Source organism: Coturnix japonica, chromosome 2, assembly GCF_001577835.2.
Source record: "Coturnix japonica isolate 7356 chromosome 2, Coturnix japonica 2.1, whole genome shotgun sequence".
In the NCBI taxonomy this organism is placed as follows: Eukaryota; Metazoa; Chordata; class Aves; order Galliformes; family Phasianidae; genus Coturnix; species Coturnix japonica.
In genome coordinates, this window is record NC_029517.1 from 112,942,341 (window position 1) to 112,964,183 (window position 21,843).

General features: G+C 41.3%; 1 protein-coding gene across 2 annotated transcripts; it reads right to left on the reverse strand.

The window, feature by feature from the left end:
* Nucleotides 1–116: 116 nt before the first annotated feature.
* Nucleotides 117–20,690, reverse strand: PIP4P2 (phosphatidylinositol-4,5-bisphosphate 4-phosphatase 2). Of its 2 annotated transcripts, none has more exons than XM_015855952.2 (7): nt 20,432–20,690; nt 14,436–14,581; nt 13,549–13,655; nt 12,010–12,133; nt 7,284–7,336; nt 2,700–2,790; nt 117–1,693 (listed from the first exon to the last, which is right to left on the reverse strand). In XM_015855952.2, exons 1-7 carry the CDS (start codon nt 20,535–20,537, stop codon nt 1,550–1,552), a joined length of 771 nt encoding a protein of 256 aa, XP_015711438.1. In that variant the 5' UTR covers nt 20,538–20,690; the 3' UTR covers nt 117–1,549. The 2 variants fall into 2 exon arrangements, with proteins under 2 accessions (XP_015711438.1, XP_015711437.1); XM_015855951.2 differs by having other exon boundaries at nt 14,436–14,584; nt 20,432–20,687.
* Between the last annotated feature and the right edge of the window lie 1,153 nt (nt 20,691–21,843).

The window sequence follows — 21,843 nt, forward strand, 5'->3', positions numbered from 1 at the left end:
TCTATGATTCTATGAAAAGGCAGAGCTCAGCTCAACTGTACAGCATCTATCACATTAATAAATTCCTCTTCCATTTCTGTATTCTTATTTGTATATAAGAGACAAAAAATATATTAAGTTTGAATAATAATCTTTATTTATTTATTAGTTTATTTGTAAAAGGTACATTGTAATCCTGAGCTACTGCTTTATACATTTAGCATCATACAAAGACAGATCATTTACAGTTTGATCATTTACATTTATTGTGCTCCAAAATCCTTATCTGAATATCATTTTGTCCTAGGAGGAACATAGATAATTTAAATTACGTGTATCCCTGAAACATCCACATTAACTTACCCATCCAACCCCATTACCTAAATCACTACAGTCTAAATCGCTCAGGACATTCCTTCTGAATTTAGCAAAAAATTTGTTTAAAACTATAAAGATGGGCAGTGCAAGAACTGGTCCCTCAATCCTTTGTGAATACATCACTAGGAAAAGCTTTCTGTTTCTGTATTCTCTTATCACGTCAGTGCTCAATTGACTAGATGTACTCCGATGGAATGATCCAAGTTTACCCATTTTCTTACTACAGCAGTTAATATGAATGTACATGTGAATTTACAGTGTCTCCCTTTGCAACGACCAGTGCTCAACTTTCCCAAGCAGGAAAAATCTGACACGATCCAAAGAAAGTAGGAGGCAACCCATCACCACCTTACAGTCACCTACATGACAGTGAAGTATTTCTAAACAGGCCGTATGAAATGCTTCCCTTAGACCCTGTAAAGGAACTTGCACAAATAACCAGAGTTAAGTTCCATAATCCGAGCATGGCTTTTAGAATCTGCCAGGTAAAAACAAAACAAAAGAAGACCCGAATCCCAGGATCCATGAGAAGAAAGCATTTACCCTAACTGAAATCCAATCCTGACTAAGTGGAAATTTATTCAAACTATCAAAATAGCATCTCTTTACCTGAAAATCTCAAAGCATACAGTGTTTACAAATGTCTCTATCAACAGTGTCAGTCTTTTGAAGTACACTTGTAACTTTCGTTTCCCCAGTAAGGTCACTATGATCTTAGGCAAAAGATACGGTAAGCAGTTCAAGCAAAATGCTTATTGCTTAGGTTTTAAAGCAAGCCACTTTGAACGTAACTGTAGTTAAAATGTTAAGTACAAATGTGAAGCTACTGTAGAAACACTTATAAACACTCTTGCTTTTGAATTCTTACTGATAATCTAGAAAAATGGCAAACGGGTTTTAACATAACGAAGGAAATGTAAAACTTAATACTGTCTGTTGAAATCAAATCCAACACCTATAAAGACAGAGTTATGAACATGTAAACACAGCTTTAGTATTCAGAGCTAGGGAATCTAGCAGCAAAACAAACTATTTGCATATTATGTAGTGCAATGAACGTTTGTTCTTAGAGACCTCCAGTCTTAGAACTACTTTGAACAGAATGGAATCCTTACAGGAAAGGTTTTAAAAGTGTCCAAGATGTAATATCCAGAATTAATAGATGAGCATCTGCTATAATCTAACAATTTCTCTATGCAAAACTGTGCTCTGGATAACTGACTTTTATAGCTCCCCAGTAGCAGGCTCGAATGAGGCAGATTAAACCTAAGAGATAAGCAATAGCCCAAGAAACATAGGTTGCATGAAATCGCCTGGCAAAATCTTGTGTTCCAACCTGAAAAAAAAAAAAGAGAAGTGTCAAACAAAGCAATATCTGCTCTTCAAGGCAGAATAAGCAGCTTCATTGAGTATTTCAGCACATTTTTCACTCTGATAAGGATCATCCAAATATTTTATAAGCTCAGTTGTACACAACCTTAAGATTGGAGCACAGTCATAACCTTAGGAAGTACATCAGGAGGTTTTCAGTCCAACTTTTTGACCAAAGATGAGAGCAAGTCCCTCAGTGTTTGAATTTAGTTGGGTTCCAAAAACCTCCAAGGATGTAGCCTGCTCAAGCTTCTCAGACATGCTTCATAATTAAACAAGATCATCGTTTTCAAACTCAGTAAAAATTTAAGAACATATAATCTCTTATTTCTGGTTGTCCCCACAGAAATGGTTTGTGTTGCAACACAAGTTAAGGACACTGTGAGAATCACACAAACTCTATCACGTTTGTGATTGCGAGTTAAAATGTTGGCAATAGAAACCCCACCAGATAGTTTTCTGAGTAACACAACAGCAATGTGAGAAGTCTCAGTTAGTAAACAGCTTATTACTTGGTTTTACTGCATAGAAAGGTGTGCGTTCCATTATCATTTGTACAAGTACCAACTCTTTTGAATCCCATTCCCCTCCACCACAGCGAGGATTACACTCCTGGCTATACAGCAATATGTATTTCTAGAAACCTGAAAGTATTGAGAGCCATAGCAAGAGCAACATGTCCCAGTAGTTCTAAATAAAGCCTTCCCCCCCCCCCCCCACTGAAAGATAAAAGTCAAATATAACATCAGGAAAGGGAGAATCTCACAGTGCCAGAAGATCCTTTAGGAACATTTCATTTTACTAGCTAACTCAGATGACTGTGTCCATATTAATAGGAGGTGACAAAAAGACACAAATGTAAGCAATTTTGCTCATACTCTGAGGGAGAAAAGAGCTGGTCAATGAAGGGAGCTCTTTGTACATGCACAGCCCCAAACACCATTCTAAGTACAAAACAGCACATCACTCACAGTTAATCCAACTCCAATGAAGATGCAAATCATTCCAATTGTAATATATGCACAGCAACGTCTCCGAGGCAATGCACTTCCAACAGAAGAGCTGTTAGAAAATAAATGGTGCTTTGAATTCAAAGAAGGAAATCACACAGAAAGCAGCAGGTCTGTCATAGTTAGGGGGAAAAATGGCAATACATACTATACATACACACCCACCTGAGTTTATAAAATTGAAGGGAAAGCCTACAGTAATGCTGTAGAGTGAAAGAGTCCATATCTGTTTAAAGGGGCACTATAGGTAGAAATAAGCACGCGCACACACACACAGAGCAATAACCCAGCATCTCACAATGCTTGCAACAAAGAGAAGAGTAACACACCAGTAGCTTAGGTGTATTGATCCTATAACCACAGTAGACCCAGATAAATATCTTAAGGAGCCTTTGGATTGCAAAAATCAAGCTTGCTTTAAAGCTTCACTGTAGGCTGCAAGACACCCTTTAGTCTCTTAATACATCAGTACATGTCTTTATTCACTACATCTAAGCAACTGAAAACCAGTTTTGCTGCTCCTAAGCATCTTAACAGTAACAGCAAGTATAACTTACGCAGTGGAATAGTTCACTCAGTATTGTCAGTTGGCAAAGCACTACCCCATTTCTTGAAGTTTAAAAGCAAAGAAAGACTGAAATTCTAGACATTTAAGTTAATATAACTAACTACAGAAACATATCAGTTTTGTGGTTTTTTCTTTTGCTTTCCAATCTTCTGTCAGACCTCTAATGCAAGCCAAATTAGCTGCACAAATCACTGCTGGCAAGCAAAGCAAGTAAATCCCTTGGATGTTCTGTCACTCATCATCTAGACTACAAACTCCTAGACAGACAGCTTTGTCTGCCTGCTGCACTATGCAAACTACTAATGTGCTTCAGCAAAAAGGAACATAAAACGCTAATAAAACATTACATTCTTCACTACAGGTTAGAATATTCTGGCTGGAAGCTCAGAATTATATGGCAAGTATATCTCAAGGTAAGAAATTCCAATCACATATAGCTACATTAAGGAGGAATGTTATTTGATTCTGTTGAACACAGAGAATTAAGAGCTCCCAAGTGGAAGATGTTATTTCATGACATCTTAGAGGTAGTTGTGAAGCATCCTGCAGCACACTACCATCATTAAAGTACTTCCTCTCACACTAAGAGATCAACATACCTTTGGAAACTCTTATGGCATGTTCAAAGCTAGAAGAGAAAGTAATTTTCATCTCATGATGGTTCCACATACTTGAGATAACCACACAACAGAATAAAGCACTCCTGAACTGAAGTAGCGCATCCATCATATGACTGACCGAATTTCTGGCTCCAGCTGTTTAGCCACGTAGCACGGTCTCATATGCTTTGCATGTGACTAAAATTCTTTATACATTCATCTTAGGAAGCCTTCAAATAGATTCCCTTAAGCAGCTTTACTCCAGCATTATTTCTTTACAAGGAATTTCTAAGAGGCTCCATGTAGTCCTCGAGCTGGTATCCACAAACTGGGCTTCATCTTGCAAGGCAAGGGCTAAACATAGTGACCAACATTAACTAACTGACAAAGGTGAACACACACAAAACCAAAAAGCATCCCCCCCAGATCTCCTTAAATAAGTCTGCAGCCATTCTGAGTTGTCTCATCCCAAATCACTTGAGGAAAACAAAACAAACGTTGTGTAAATGGGGAAAGCATGAAGACAGACTCCAAATGCTGACACTCCAAAAGTAACATCGATGAGCACTAAGCTTGACCTTAGGTTTCTTCCTCTTGCAAAATTTCCCAGCTATATGCTAAGGATGTTAATACTAACATGGAGACAGATACCTCAAAATGAGCTCTAACTAGCTAACAAGCTGGTAAAAGTGTCATGTTTAAAGCACCTGAGACATGCATCATCTTTATTGCACTGCATATTTCACAAAGTTCATTTTGGACAAGAAATCTTTGCTTTGAAAGCTGCCTGATTTGCACCCTTGTTTTTGTAATCCTAATAGTGAAGGTGCCATCTTTATTTTCCATCTGTATTTCTCTCAAGCTGTGTCTCCTCCAACCCATTTAGAAAGACTGGGGGAGATATCATCTCCTCAAGTGCTGTTTAGAAAAAAAAACTAGAAGTCTTCATTTAATTTTATCTGCCTTTTCCTTTCTACAGAAAGCAAAGCTGAAATAAAAGCATTAAGTTTCTGTGGTCACATAACAGCTCTGGGTATATTTAGCAATTGCAATAGATCAGGTTTTACTTTTCTATTTCTCAGTTATATCGGTCACTGGGCCACTCAAATAGTGATCTGGACCCTCTACTCACCCTAAACCACACATACACCCCCCCATTTTAATAAAGAAAGCTGAAACCATATCCCCCAACCTATAATCCGCAAGGTTTGACAGTTTAATTCAGAGGTTATTAGAACTGGGGTCAAAAGAACACTGTACAGTAGCAGAAGCAGCTGTCTCTATTGTGTGACTAATGAGGGTAAAGTCACTACAAAGCCATCCGGAAAGCAGTAAGTAGTCCAGCCTTTTTCTGAGTTACTACTAAGGAAGCAAAGGCACCTGCAGACCTTTAGGCACTGGTAGCAGATATAAGAGACACCAAAGCTAATTCAGCATCAGGTGCTAATAAAAGGAAACCGCAAGAGACAGAGGCTGTTAAAAGGAGTGGCACAGGAAAGAACACAGGGCCTGTCCTATGCCCCAAATAACAGGAATTATTACTATGATTTCAGATGTACTTTTAGCAGCTTTTTAAAAAGAAAAGTCAAAAAATCAGTATTTGTTTATTTCATTCCCACAACTTCAAGTTCTGCCTCACCTACATTGTGCCCTAAATGCATTCACTAGAAAGGCTTATACTGATGGAAGTGCAAAACTCCAGTCTGCTACATTGCAAAGGCTGGAAAACACCAAGCAGCTCATTCAAAGTTCTCACATTTCACAATTGGAATCCTCAGAACAAGGGCAGAGAACAACTATTTGTTAAGAGTGTTTTGTATTGTGCAACTCAGGTGCTACTTAAGCTGTAACTTTCACAGATTACACTCCATTTCTATTACATACAGATAGCACGCTTTGCACTTTGAAGCCAAAGCACAGAGATCTTTGTCTACGGCATGTTTTTTAGAACACAAGCAATATGAATCTACAGAAGACAGAACAAAAGATAATATGATATAATTATAGGGCATAATTACTGCGCTGATGCTTTTGGGAAGTTTTCATTGTTGAATCCCAAGGGGGAAATAGCAAATCTTTCTGTACTTAAGGACAGTCAAGAAAGAAGGATGACCTGAGGTCAACTATTGAGGGTTAAGTGGTAAAAAATACCAAATATTAACTGCAAGTAGTTTAAAAACAAACGCCACAAAGCACCAACACTCCTATCAACAACCAGAAGGAAAAAGCTAAATGCAACTGCAGGCAGTAAAAGCAAACAAACAAACAAGCCACGCAAAGCAACAACTCATTAAGATCCTGATGTTATCTGACCTAAGTAAACCAGAACATATCCGCTATTCCATACACAACTATTTACAGTCCTGAGGACAGGACACACACCGCTAGACTGGCTTCTCTATCAAATACTCAGGCAAAAGGTTTCTGGCAATTTAGCCAATGGTTAAAGTACATTTATTCTAAGCCTTCTGGTTCCCAAAGGACCTGTTAGGTTTTCCCGTAACACGCAGTACAGCTGTGATTCTCTGTTCCCAGCAGTAAAAGCATATGCTCCTTTTGTAGCACTTGCCTACCCAAAGGAAGACAAGTTTGTTCTACCCATTTATTTACATGTTAAGTTTCTGAAGCAGTGTTTTTAAGTCAGATTTCACACCCTGTGATTGACATTCCATCCAAATCTGAAGTACGTTGGTCCTGTTACTTTTAAGTTATTCCAACAGAAATAAACCAATTCTCAGCTAAAAATAGACAAACAAATCTCAACCAAAAAACAAAATCACGTCAAACTTCTCATGGCTCTCACATCCTTATTTTTCCTCTGACAAGGAACATCTCCTCCTTACTGAAGTAACAGCCAATGAGAAGAGAAGTTATCACTATTAAAGAAGCTAATGCACCAAAGACGCTTAACACAAATTAGTGGAGTTTATAAAATCAGCAAAACCTCTTTCAAATTAAGACAAGCTTACTTCCTTTCTTCTACTCACAATGAGACAATTCAAGTTCTACATTTAAACGTCACCTCGTTAACCGCACAAAGCAGTACAATTTCAATGGCATAAGAAACAGTCCTTGTTAATAGTCCTGTTAATTTTAGCAACCCATTTCTTTCTGTCGCTAGCAGCATAATTTTTGACTCTTGACAGCTTCGCCTGAGCATTTTAGTATGTGAAGGTTGGATTTGCTAAAGTTGCTGTATTGTACACACAGAAGAAAATTCACATACACATAACATGCTCCTCAGCCTTGTTATTCAAAGGGAAATGGCAAAAATAGCCAGCACAGCAAACAGATTTTACTCCAGATAATGTTTGCAGCAGAAACAGGGAACTTCAACTTAAAAGTTAAGTTATACAGTCTTGCTTTCAGAGAACTTACATTTTTTTGCAGTGTGGGCATTTTGCTAGTGTGTTAAACCTCAGTTCCATCCACTGTAAAGAGAACAGAATAAATATGGTTGAAAAACTGGCCTGAGAAAATGTTTGTTGTACTTCATGCTAAATGTCAATGTGAAAACATTTTGCTTCTCAGGCTTTCTTTGACTTGTTTCTTGCTTTCTTCCATAAATGGGATGATGCCCTTTTGTCAGTGGCAACACAGGATCAGGACTGCCATGTGAAAATTTCCCATGACTTGTCCGAGTATTGCAAGATTTGCTTGACGTAATAGGGTTTCATCCACAGATGCAGTACAGGCAACATGATAATATTTGTTGTTTTCCCCCCCTCCCTCTTACTTCCAAGACTACAAACTTATCCTAATGAAAGCAAATGTGTTGTGGTTTTTTTTTTGGCATAATTATAAACAGATGCATTTTCCCATCTTTCCCCAACCCCAAACATCACTTGTGAAGAATGAGTTGAGCATTCAAAGAAACATTAATGAAAGAATAAAGCCATTTTCTGAAATACAAGTTTTACAGACATAAATTAGAGAATGTTACGTAACATCTTCAGGAGATTATATATAAAGTACAGTCACAAACCTCCACAAAGACTAAAATCTATATGGGAAACATATTAGAAGTAACACCTGACACAACACCTTGGAAGGATCCACTCTTGTACTCCGTTATAAACAGCAAGTTTGTTGTTGTTTTGTTGGTCTTGGGTTTATTTTTTATGTTTGTTTTTTTAAACACAGCATTCTGTGGTAGCACAAAACAAACACTTCAAAGACATTTGCCTTGAAAAATGAGGGTTAGACCATAGCTGTTCATTCTGAAGAAGTTATACCATAATTGCAGCTCTTCTCTGCTGCCTTTCTCACCTGGAAGTAGCTTCCTTGTTAAACACATTCTTCCCAGTCTATGAGTCACACAGCAAATAACTAGCATGGGTAGAAGCTACAGTACAAGATCTTAATGCCTCCATTTTGAACCTCCTTATCTCTGTGAGAAATCAGAAGTCAGCCTACTGAACAAATCCTAACTGCTACACACAAACAAATCAATATCAAAGCCTCAACTTGCATGGAATACAGGACCTAGCTATATCATAACACCATTTAAATGGTAAAAATTAATTTATAAACTTCTGTGCAAGCAAATAGAAGTGGCATATAATGGTTAGCTAGTACTAGGAGGCTTTGTTGTAAGCAAGGGTCCAATCTGTAATATTTACGATGTATTTATCCTACTTCCAACCTTCAGTTTTATTTACTTATAATGGAGATATAATCATCCACCAAAAACAAACAAACAAACAAAAAAAACCCAAACACTAAACTTTCTTTATTTGCTCTTCAGTTTTGAAGCATCCAAGTTACACAGTTGCTTTAGTGTATTTGTTTACAAGGACTCAGCCCAACTGATGTACCAGTTTGGTTGGTCCCCTGAAGTCTAATTTAAAAGCTACTGTCATACTTCCTTGACCTGAAGAAGACTTGTTTTGAGCCTTAATGCTATTTCCACATTCCTACCAGAGGAGTGAGTTCACTATTTGCATGAAAGCATGCCCAAAACTACTTTATCTCCATTGGTTGTACTCAGTAATTGTAGGATAAGGTTCATCTGTCAGTGCCAGAGATGGAGACAGGCCTCTTTGGAGACGTTCTTTCAGCTTCTTACACCACAGCTCCAGAAACAGAAGCAAGTCTAAATCCAGGACTTAGATTTTACATTTCTGTAATTCAACATCTCTGCTTTTATCCCACAGTAGGCAACTCCATTTCTAAAGTTACTCATTAATGACCTTTCTATGGATTTATTAAAGATTCTTGATTAATTATTAACCATAGTCACTACTTGATACAAACTCAAATGCCTCTGAGTGTTGAGTTTGGATGGAAATAACAAAAACACTGATAATCTGTTTTCATTGAAAGTACCTGATGCTGTTTCACGTTCTTAATAAAATTTCAAGTTGTTTACATGGGAATTAGCCTTTCATAGATATTACAGGCTCTTCAACCTTGATGACCTCTGAAAGCAGGCCAGAGGGTAGGGGGATCCCACGACCCCCTCCTGCCCACCACCATGTCACAGAATCATAAGGGTTGGAAGGAACCTCTGGAGATCACCGAGTCCAACCTCAACATGTTAAGCAGGATCCCTTCAGTAAGAGACAGAGGAAAGCATCCTGGTGAGTTCTGAATATCTCTGGAGTAGAAAGACTTCGCAACCTCCCCGTGCAGCCTGTTCCAGCACTTCACCATTCGCCTGGTAAAGAAATTCACCCCAATATCCAATCTAAATCTTCCCCCCCTCTACTTAAAACCATTTCCCCCAGTCCTACCATTATCTACCCTTGTTAAGAGTTGACTCCCCTCCTGTTTGTAGGCTCCCTTTAGTTACTGGAAGGCTGCAGTGAGAACTCAGCCTGATCCAACAGACACAAACCAACAGCAGCACAGCCTCTGGCAGAGTGGTGCAGGAATGGCTTACTGCCAGCATGACTTTTAACTCAGCCAACAGCCCAAGTCCAGAAGCTCTCAAACAAGGCCCAAAACAAGATTAGACTTCTCTAGCAGGCTGATTAAACTCTTGTTCTGCCCTCTCAATTTTACCACTTTTTCCATATTTGCCCAAATTTCAGATCCACCAGAAACAGTAGAAAACCTAATACAGAAACGGCTCCTAGTACCTTATCCATGGGGAAAAAGAAAATCTGTTGAACAAAATACAAGTACTGCAGTTCAACTACAGTAACAGCCAATGAGTTACTTTCCCAGCTGAGAAACTCAAGGGTGCTGCATAGTGTCAAGCGTGCTTCTAAGAAGTTAAAAGGATCACTTGACACACGTGGGTGGAACCACACCCCAAAATTATGCTTTCATATGGCAAAAATAAACTTTCAAAAGAAGTTGAAACTCTTAGAGGATAACAAAGAACATGCAACTGACCATTTGACTTTTTCCACCCTAGGTGTTCTTGCTTTGCCTTTTGTTTGGTGGGGAGCCATCTAAGTGCCCAATGAAGCAAATAAGATACCTTACTGAGGTGTTACTACATTTACATATTTGCTTCACAATGAGGAGGTACCAAAGTGCAGAAACACTGTCAGAATTAACTTGGCTTGCACCTATAGAAAAAAGAGGACTAGCTGAAGGCTGATGACAACACTCAAAGTTAGGCCAGCAATTTAGTAACAATTCTTATTTCATAACGTTGACTCTCCCTAACAATAATTAAATAAATAAATGATTGAATAACATAATAGAGATTTCTTTTATGTTAAGAAAACAAAACTTAGTAGCGTTAACTCTTTGACAGCATTACTTTCACCTGTAGGTTTTTAAACAGTAGTTCTAAACTACTTAACTGCACTACAAAAACGAAATCACGGCCCTGCATCAGACTGCAACATCCGTGCAGGTATCTAAGTTTGTTAGCATACTACTATGCTAAAAAAGTGACTAGAAGAAAAGGCATCCTTCAGTGAAATACTCCTAGTTTAAAATACATACTTGAAATGGCCTTTTCCTTCCACAGATCTGGTCATTCTCTGTTAGCAACATTATTTTATACTGCATAAGATGTTCTTAGTAATTAAGCTCACATTCAGACTTACATTAAAAAACAAAACCGCTATCTCTAGTTACAGACTGCTGTTATTCATCAGGGTTTATAATAGTATTTAAAACATTTTTTCATACATGGGCAGAATCAACAAAAGGAATTTATCAGGAACCTAATGGTTTCTCATCTGTTCCATCACTTGCTAATTTACAATCAAATCCTTAATTCTCCTTTTAAAAGCAGAGGTTGGAAGAGATATCTTACTTCTTGCATTCTTTATCTACCACTGTAGTTAAGACATTATTACACACTTAATTGACATAAATCAGGGAACAAATTTATTCCACTGGAGATCCCATCACAAGCAAATGTTTCTCTTACTGCAGATAACAACCCACACAAACCACCATCTCCTGAGCTTCCTTTTTGCTTCCATGAAATGCAGTTGAGGATTCTCTGGCCCTTACATACCTTAGAGTCCTTTGTTTCAGGAGCATAATACTCCGGTGATGCTACAGGTCATTTGGCTTTATCACTGATCTTAGCTGGCTGCCATAATTAAGAAATCCAATAAACATTTTAGCACTGCTACATAACTTACAGCAGAAACTGTTCTCAAATCAAAATTCAAGTACACTAAACCCTTATTCATATAGAAGAAACCTTTTGCTGCCAAGGCATCTTTATTTAGTATCTTTTCATCGAGTGGGAGAAATTTTCAACATTGGATATAAACCAATCTCCAGATATTAATAATTGACAGATAACCTGATGGTAAAGTGCTACAGCATTCAGGGTCCCATGCAGCAACAACAGAAACTATTCACCTTAGCCATTGCAGAATGCACCCATCATTGCAAGTCTAAACAGAACAGATGTTTAACTTCCTTTTCCAGCTCTGTCTGCTCTCACACCGGAACAGTAACAGTGACTTTGGGCTTCATTCATGCATGCAGAGAAAGACCAATAAACATTTTATTAAAACACCTGTAGAAATAACCAAATACATCCATAGCAATATGAACACAGAAGCAGCTTTACTTCCTTCAAGATGACACAGAGCAAAGCAGAAGCCCTTAGAAATGGTTGCAATAGCCTGACCAATAGCACATGTTGGTGAGAAGGAGAATCTGGTGCTTTACTTACAAGGAAAGTATTTCCACAGTGCCCACACACCACTCTAGTTCCATCTGGTTGAACTGGCAAGGCAGGCTGAGCTGGCTGCTCTTCTGGGATCAGCATTACTGGACCAAGCGTAATGATGCGTCTACTGTATTAAGAACATTAGATGTATATGTAATTAAGCTCGCAAAAGAAAAGGGTGATGCACTGAAGCAATGAGTTCAATCAGTCACTACCAAAGCACTGCCCCTTCAAACTATGACCTTTGCAGGGGTTTTTTGGGGGTTTTAAAACAGGTGATTCACACAATTTTTGACTTTGGAAGTGCTGCCCCTCTCAATTTTGAAAACATCTGGCATGCAAGGCAGAACCCTGTAGACATCAAAGACTTGCTATCATATGGTAGCAACACTCCTCAGGAAAAAGGAATCTTAATAACTGGGCTGAGCAAGCCTGTGAATTGGAATGTACATGTCTACGTGAAGCATGTTGAAAGAGTGTTTACTCTTTCATAATCTAATTCTTCTTTCCAAGTCAGATTCTGCTTCTTCCCATTACCAAAAAGCAAGTCAACATATGCAGCATTCTGTAGTAAAAATACTATTCAAATTGAGAGAGAATCAGATGAAAACACCCTAGCCTGACTAAACACCATCAATTTACCTTAAGCAAGAAGTCAGCATATGCTTTTACGCTCAGTGTATTTCCAATTTATTATACAATGTGTCCATCCAAAATGACAGTATCCAAATTAACTAACAAAAGGCTGAACAAGAATCAGACTTCCTAACATTAAAACAGAAAGGAAAGATGAAAGCATTATTTAACTTGTAACTCATGCCTTCACTTATGCAACCAATATTGCAGGCTGGATGGCCTCCCTGCAAACTGGAAGCCTTCCATTTAGGGCGTACTCAACTCCTTGCTTCAAATTACTCCAGTTTAGCTCATCTTCTAATAAGACAAGTACCCAGTCTGTCTAAGCAAAACTGCTGAGATATGCTTTCAGGAGGTAGTTTAGCAAGACTGCAGACCTTCTGATTAAGCCTGGTTACTAAACACATGATGTATTACAGTTGAAGTATTCCATGAACTCTACAAAAAGCTGCATGACTTCACTGAAATCTTCCCCAGTGCCATATCAGCTGGGAGGAAACAAGCAAACTAACAAAAAATCAAGGTCAAAAACTATGATTTAAAACCAGAAGAGCCAACAGACTGGTAACTAGGGCACTCAGTGTGGTGGAGTCTGCACTCTAACATCTGCAGACCCAACTTTCATCTTAGTTTCTGCTTTATTAGGGCTGCAATACTTGAATTGAAACACTATGTGTGCACAGAAGAACGTTCATTGTGGCAGTCATATTTGTTTCCACTCTAAACAATGTGTAACTTAAAGTTGAAAGGTAAGAAATTGAAAACTCAGCAAACAAAAGAAGGCGGTACCAGACTGAGGCCAATCTACTGCTACCTCTGCTTCCTTTAGAACTTCCCACCCTCAATCAGGCAAAGTGAGCAACTCACACATTTAAGTTTCCAGTAGGTCATGGACGTTACTCTTACCAGTTTGGTCTTGGGCAGCCTATTTTCCGAGATGTATCCTTACAGATAAGCAGACAATTACACTGACATCTAACATACTTCTTCCCTGAAGGAGGGTTTTTGATTGGCTAAACAAAGGAAAAGAAAGCACAGAACACACATCAGAAGTCATCACAACCAACTTTCTTCCTCATAGAAGCATGACAAAACAGTGCTGTATGACTGACAAGTTCTTAACAAAGAAATACAGAGTTCCTCTTACGGAAAGAAACTTGCAAGTCGGAAAAAAAAGTTTCCTCCCCCCTCAAAAAAAAAAAGAGGAAGTGAAAATTCTTCACAAGAACATTTTCAGTAACAAGAAATTCTGCAAACTAATGGGGAAAAAAATGCTTTTATATTTTAGTAATAAAGAACTCAAATCTTCAGCTTAGTTTTGAGAATTTGTGCTTAATATATTGACTATATCCCACTAGTTAAGTCTCCTTGCCTGGTATGATGGCTTTATTCAGAAGCAAAAGAATCAAAGTCTGGCTCTCAGTCAGAAACAGAATATGCAGAACCATCAGCTTGCTTTAAAATGTATTGAAATCACCTTCCTTGAACCTGACAGGCAAGTTTCTGGAGCCCTTTAATACAGTCACAAGCCTCAGAAGCTGAACAGCACTGTGGCCTGCATTACTATCTATCAGATAACCCAACAGAGCTAACTAGACAGAACAGAAAGATTTGCATTGGCTGCATAAGAACAGATTGATTGTGCCAGAAGCAAACCAGGTGCACCAGCAGCAACAGGCCCTCAATGGTGATGTCCATCAGCAGCTCACTCTGTAGGTGAGGACATAAATTCTATGTTCAACCTCCCACCACTTCCCCCCACGGAAAGAAAATGCTAAAAAACCCATTTTTACCGTAGCTTCATTGCAAACTGTGCATTTAACAACATGCTGGTGTAGCTTGCCATCCAAATTGATTAGTGACTGGCACACACGGCAGTTTATGACAGGAACACCACTGGCATCTGGACTCGCAATGGCAGTATATGGAGGTGGGAGCTCTGCTGCAAGAGATCATGAAATCTCAGATGGAAAACCAAACACGGCATCCTAAAACAGTCAGCAACCATAGCCACCAACAGCCACAGCCTCAAAGAAAGAAAAGTAAAGGGGAAAAAAATGTTGATGTTAACTACTGATATCCACATTAGATAAATCTAAGTTTACTTTGCGCTCCCCTCCCCCCCCCCCCCCCCCCCCCCCCCCCCCCCCCCCAACAATCTTCTGTGCAACATTATGTACATCAATCATAGTTCTACATAGAGCATATCAGCAACATAAAAACACCATAATTCATCCCAGAAAGGCAGGTCAGATGAAAGGCTCATCCATGCAACTCCATTTCATTTTCAAATCAGCCTTTTAGGAGTAAAGAAGGGGGCAAGGGAGAAACATGGATTAGCAGAATCCAAGGGTGGCTTCTGATGATAATCAGAAGAACAGACACAGCCTGGGTAGACAGAAGAGCTCATTCCAGGGTTGCCAACCACAAGAACAAGATGCCAGGGCCCCATCCAACCTGGCCTTGAAATGAATTAAACCTTCAGAGCATCTTCTTTGAAGAGTCCCAGAAATTTCTGCTGACCAAAAGCCAACACAAGGACACACAAGGTTTTCATTTACAGACCAGTACCAGCGAACATAACTGCCCTGTCCTCCTGTGGCAGGGCTAATTTCAGCACTGCCAGCCTCAAACACACAACAAAGAAAGGAGGAAACATTTCAGATCCTTCTCAGTTTAAGAATTCATGGAATGAAAACAATTCCACATAAACTCTCACAAGCTTATTACTGCAATTATTTGGCATGTATTACCAGTGGGTTTTATTTCATCATGTTCTTCAGGTAAGCAGATAAGGAATGGGCACATTTAAGTAGTTAACTTTTTCTGCTATTTTAAAATACTCTGGTAGCCTTGAACATCAAGAAATTATATCATGATTACGCCCAAATGGTCAACAAAGCCCTCAGAGAAGCAACAAGATATCAGCTTTCTTCCAGTTTACAAAGCATTATTATCTGCTGAGGTGGGGAAAAATCTCTAGCTACTACCAAAAGCAACAAGCCCAAGCAGTACATTTAGGCCTATGAGGATACGCAGATCGTTCCTTCACTCAATTTTAATGTGAATGTTGTAAACTGGAGGGATGTAAGAGGCTGTAAGATCCAAAATATCACAGAAAGACCTGGGTTGGAAGGGACCTCAAGGCCCTGCCTGGCAGGGCCACCAAACATACACCTTTACTAGATCAGGTTGCCCAGGGCCCCGTCCAACCTGGCCTTGAACACCTCCAAGGACGGGGCATCCACAACCTCCCTGGGCAGCCTGTTCCAGGGCCTAACCACTCTCCTAGTAAAGAACTTACCCCTAACATCCAACCTAAATCTTCCCTCCTTCCACTTGGATCCATTTCCCCTAGTCCTGCTATTGTCAGCCCTTTCAAAGAGTCTACTCCCCTCCTGGGAGTAAGTTCCCTTCAGGTATTGAAAGGCTGCAATGAGGTCACCCCGCAACCTTCTCTTCTCCAGGCTGAACAAACCCAACTCCCTCAGCCTGTCCTCATAGGGGAGGTGCTCCAGCCCCCTGATCATTTTCGTGGCCCTCCTCTGGACCCTTTCCAAAATCTCCATGTCTTTTTTGTACTGAGGGCTCCACACCTGGACACAGTACTCCAGATGGGGCCTCACAAGAGCCAAGTAGAGAGGGACGATCACCTCCCTATCCCTGCTGACCACCCCTCTCCTGATGGAGCCCAGGATACCATCACAAAACTTCTAAGCTTCACCACTGCTTGGCTCTCTCATTCGGCTACTTGGTACCCAAACAATCCAGATCGATACCTGACTTAACTCGCAGGCAGCAGAAGACCAGTGGATATCTTGAGAGCCTCAGAACAGACTTAAATTATTTCAGATGAGAGGCAAAATTCACTTACGTGCAGCAATGCTTCATAACTACAGAAAGAGAACCTCACACCTACAGCTTTGATGCTGTGGTTGCAGAAATCAACATCCTTAAGAAAAAAAAAACAGTAGAACTTCCAGTTCTATGCTGATTTTTCTTCCCTGTTTCTGTGGACTGGTAGCACCCAGCTGAAAATGGTCAGGGATAGGTGTAGTTTGAAGTATCATCATACTGTGCTTTCAGTACAAGACTACCACACACAGCGGAAGAAATACAAATGACAAACATCAGCAGCAAAACACAGGAAAACAAATGGGAGCAAAACAAACACTCACCCACCCACAGCACACACAAAAAATCCCACACTTTGCCAACCACAAACAATCTCAAGCCCAGCAGATCACCACACTAGCAGAAAACAGTTTTGAAACGTGGACAACTTAAAGAGCAAGATCTTGGCTGCGAGAGTCCAAGCTAAGGTTGCTGCAGGGGGTTTCCTGGCTGTAAGCAGGCTGCTTAACTGCTTCTGCAGCCAGTAACTGATACACTCCCTGGTTACAAGAAAAAAGAGCCACAGAACAGAATGCACACCCAGCATGCTAAAACCAAACTGCAGTTCAATTCCAGCTCTCAGGTTACTTCTGTAAAGCAACAACCAGATTGCAGATCTTCTTGGCTTGGCTCTTTCAATTTACAGTGAGACATAACTCCTATCAGCTTGGTACAGGGCAGCTGTATTAAAGGTAGGCAAACAAGGGCATTATTATTATTTCTGTTCACCAGTAAATACATATCCCCAAGCGTTTCAGCCTTCCACAATCCTGGAAGACTTTAAGACTGTGTCTTCTTTGTAAGAAACAACTCTAGATTTTGAAAGCTAATCAGGTAAGGTGTGCAAGTACACAGACAACCAATTTTCCAACATCACACTGGAGCTGCCTGGCTTCCAGGTAAGCTGCCTCTTCATTCCTGTGCTGCTGTCTCAGCAGATTTACAACAGCAGGCAATAATGGCTGCTTCTCAGAGTGGTGCTGCTACATCTGCTACAGAGCAGAAAGCCAGAAGTATCTTGGCACTGCAACATTTGTGTTTAAAGAAGAGACTTCAGAACGGCTCCCATAAAAACAACTAGCAAGGCCCTCCAGAATTAAGTGTAAAGAGAAATAGAGGAAAGCTATAAAGGGAAATAAAAGAACCATCTCCAAGTTTGCTGCTCCATATCCCTTAATAAAAATGCTGGCCACTTCCAAAGCACATTAACATATGTACTTGATATGACCTTTTTGGTTTTTGTTGTTGGTTGTTGTTTCTTAACAGCTTGAATTTCAAGCTAATATCTTAAAGAGCAGCTCATAAAGGTCCACATGGTGGGCACCAATAGTTGGTAGACAAATTTCACACACACACACACACACACCAGAGGCTTCAGGATATATTTATACTGCATGTCAGTGATCTGCTACTGACATTTCAGTTAATAGTTTATCAGCTTTGCTAATAATAATAACCCAACGGTAATGAGGTCAACAAGCAGTGCCCTGCCATGCAGCACATGACTAACCTACAGTGTATATCCCCAGCAACACTCACAGGAGGTGCAGCAGCAAAGAAAACACAACCTTAGAAAATTCTTGTGCCTGTTCACTTCCTTCCTCAATATTCTAAAGTTCAGAAACCACAGGGAGATGCCTGCAGCTTGCCTTGGACAGAGAGAAATGAGTTTGTTGGGTATGGGGGGCCATTTTCTAAACACAGATCCTTTTATCCTGATCTGGGAAGGGAAAGGGAGAAAGTGAACGATGTAATGGACTGGTGGGCAAGCATGGAGAAAGCAGAATAACCCCTGTACAATAAGGAGCAGAGATGATGGTTCCAGCCTTTGTGCATGTGAAGTTTCTTAACTGTGTCCTTAGCCCACATCCCAAAGACTCTCACTTGCTTCCCTCACAGGGAGCAAGGAATGCCAGGACCCAGTAGCACTCAGCTGCCCACCAGCTTATGCTGAAAAGGGTCAGCTGGGGCTCAGCTGCAGCCCAACAAGGGAAGAGGAGGATAGTTCCAAACCACAGCCTCATGCTAAAGCTCAGAATTACATATGGGGCACAGCAATTATAAGTATGGGGATGAATCTGTAAGTATAACACAGGTAGGCTTCTCCTTCCTTCTTCTACCTCTCCAACCCCACCTTCAGGTAATGCCAAGCAAGGAAGCACAGCAGAAGGAGGGTTTACAAGTAAATTCTATTACCCCGAGAATGCCTCTTCCTTCTGTTTGTGCTAGAGAAAGAGATAAAGGCTGCCCGATAGCTTCAAAGGCCTTTTAGCTGCCACACGTGGGAGCAGCTTTCTCTAAGGACAGCTGACACACACAGGTATGGAGCAAGGAAGCTGATCTAGGTGGCACCTTTGCAAAACTTTGTTTTGCAGACATTTTTTAGTTAACTTTTCTAAAGCAGTATATATGTACGTGAGGTGCTACTAGGTTCAGTTGCTCAGGGAGCCAATAAACAAGATACTCCACACTTCTTCATAGAGGTTCCTCTACATATCAAACGTATTTGATTCCACCCCACTTCTAAAAACAAGCAGCTTATCTCTGGTGCCACACCCTCCCACTGCTGCCAAACTGGTCAGCAGGAGCTACAGCAGCACACAGCTCCTGGGGCCCAGCTGGTGCCCATTCTAAGCAGGGACCAAACAGGAGACCCTGACCTGATGCACTTTCCTTACCTTGGAAGTATAGAAAGACTTGTTGGGTTTTGGCTGTTTTTATGTGTGTTTCCAATAGAGTGGAACGTATTTCAAAGTAACAGAATCAGAATAAGGACTGTACATAATAAAAACAGAGTCAAATTTAAAGTAAGGTGGATTTCTGGAATGCTCACACAGCAAAGCTTCAGGGCTGATGGCCATCCTATACAATTCAATTGCAAGAATGCAGCCCATCTGTTTTTTGGTCTGCCAGTCAGTGCAAATGGGCACAACAGCAGCAAAAAGACCCTTTCATATCACGGCAAATAGACCCTGCTACCCACAGGTTGAAGTACTATTCAGAGTACTCAGACGTTCACTTCTAGCCTTCTTGTACATGCACGCTACATCTACACAGTCCTATGGGAACCCCCAAGAGATGGGCAACGCAGCAGAGCCACTGAGAACCAACCTCCCATTTGAAAGGCTGCTGCTAGGAAAGCTGTGCTAATCTCATTTAGCCTTAAGTCTCAGCTTTTTTTTTTCCCTTTTTTTCCCCTCCCTCGATTTCTGCTGTGAACGACGTAACCGGATTAGAAAGAAGAAAACAGCTACTAATGCACCTTTCTAAGCACTGCAAGTAAAAACGTTCACCCGGTGACTCGATATCGATCAACAAGGTAATTTCCGTAAGTCGGCAGAAGAAAGTTAACCCCATGTACCATTTTACAGCTCGGTGGCTGCGGTATGGGCCTCGCTTTAGGAACGCAGACAAGGCAGCCACGGCCTTGAGATGCTCCGGCAAGGGCAGCGCAGCGGCAGCCCCCTCCCCTTCTCTCCCTTCCCATCCCCTCCCACTCCCTCCAGGGATGGAGCAGAGATCCATGGAGCAGAGATCCGAGCGCTTCGGTTCTCCCTCCCGATGGATGCTGCGGATCCGCGCAATTCGCCGCACCGAATTTAGCTATTCGGCTCTAAGTATCTCCTGCTTAATCCCTCTCCTAATTAATGGCAGCGCTGATTTAAGCCCCGCAATTACCTCGCAGGTTCCAACCTGCGTACGAGTCACGCTGCAGACCGGCTCCGACCTGTTCTGCCTCTGCCAACCACTCTCCCCATTATTTCCGAGGCGGCCCATCGCTCACGGAGCCGATCACGGCCTGCCGGCTCCGCACCGCGCTGCTCCCCGACAAAGGCCGCGAGTCGGCTCCGCGGCTCGGTTCCCCCGCCCGCCTTCCCTCCCCGCCGGCCCTTACCTCGGGGGCTGCTGTCCGGCAGATAGGGCGGCGCGGTGGGGGTGACATTGCCGGAGCTGGGCGCGGAGAGCAGCGGGGAGCGCTCGTCGACCCCCTCGGCAGCCATGGCTGCGGCGGGAAGGGCCCTCCCCGCTGCCGGGCTGGCGGCGTAAAAGGCGGGAGGGGGGGGCGGACCGGGCCGAGCAGCGCCCGGGAAGGAGCGCAGAGGAAGGGGCTGGGATGAATGGGACGCGGCAAGGAGAGAGGGGCGGGGGCTGAGACGGCCGGGCCTGCCTCCGTCCGGCCCCTCGCGCGGGTTAATGAGGCGGGGCCCGCTGAGGTGCGAAAATGGTGGTAGGTTCCAAAGCTTCTTAAAACGTGAGGAGATAAATCTACGTGCTATAAAAGCGGCTGCTCTGCTGAGAAGCATTCCCCTGTGTCACCCTGAGGGTATAAGGATTGGATTTCCATCCTCCCGAAAGCCCATTCTGGCACCATCTGGAAGACTCAGGCAGTGAAGAGGGAGTAGCTTTTCCTGATAGATTTTTCAGCCTATATTGAGACAGGACAGATGTTTGTCTCCCAGGCGTCGTGTTGATCTGCTGTCCAAAGGGCAGAGACTGCCAGGCTCTGATAACACAAGGAGATAAGCAATTACTTGGTACAAAATCAGGCTTTAGTTGTGGCCGCCAAGTGCCACCCCGTGTCCCAACCACACGGGTACCCAAAACTAATGCACTTTACGAAGCGCATTACGTGGAAAAGCTTTTGGATGTTTTCATAAGAATTTGGTAACAAAACATAACTGAAAAACTTCATCAGATGAGATTGTGGTCTGAGATTTCACCAGCTGGTCGTGTTTTTTGGTGTCATAATTGATAAGATAAAATAGTATTACATCATTTGAAAATTCTCCATGGAAGCGGCTTTACACACTAGAATTTAGGAACTGAAACTTATACAGAGACTGATGAAGTCAGGCAAATAATCACAACATAAAACGGAGACTGATGTATTTCTAGAAATTAAGTGCTTAATTTTTACCTTAATAAATAGAATACGGAAATAATGAGCTATGGTGATATTGCAATGGGAAAACAATGTTTTCAAAGCTGAATGGAAAAAAAGGTTTTGTTTTCTGGTAAATGTTTAAACACTGATCGTTCTTCTTTGTGACAAGATCTCCTTTTTAAATGTCATGGTTTCATGCAGGAATAAACTGAATCTGAGCTAGCTCTGATGTTAGCACGTAAGGAACAGCACACTACAAAGCAGCTGGTTGTTACACTGTCTGCATCGTGCAGGAAGGGCGGTCATGTCATGTTAACCCGATCTTATAAACATGGTTACTAACTTGGAAGATGCTTTTTTGGTACAAATTATGTTGAGCTTTCAGCTTTCAATCAGCTTACAAGGAACTCTTTATGAATCAA

Coding starts and splice junctions, on each gene's coding strand:
- PIP4P2 (XM_015855951.2), bottom strand. CDS start 20,537: ATGGCTGCCGAGGGGGTCGACGAGCGCTCCCCGCTGCTCTCCGCGCCC. Junction 12,134..13,548: donor GGCTGCCCAAGACCAAACTG/GTAAGAGTAACG, acceptor TTCTTAATACAG/TAGACGCATCATTACGCTTG. Junction 7,337..12,009: donor ACTGTGGAAATACTTTCCTT/GTAAGTAAAGCA, acceptor TTCTCTTTACAG/TGGATGGAACTGAGGTTTAA.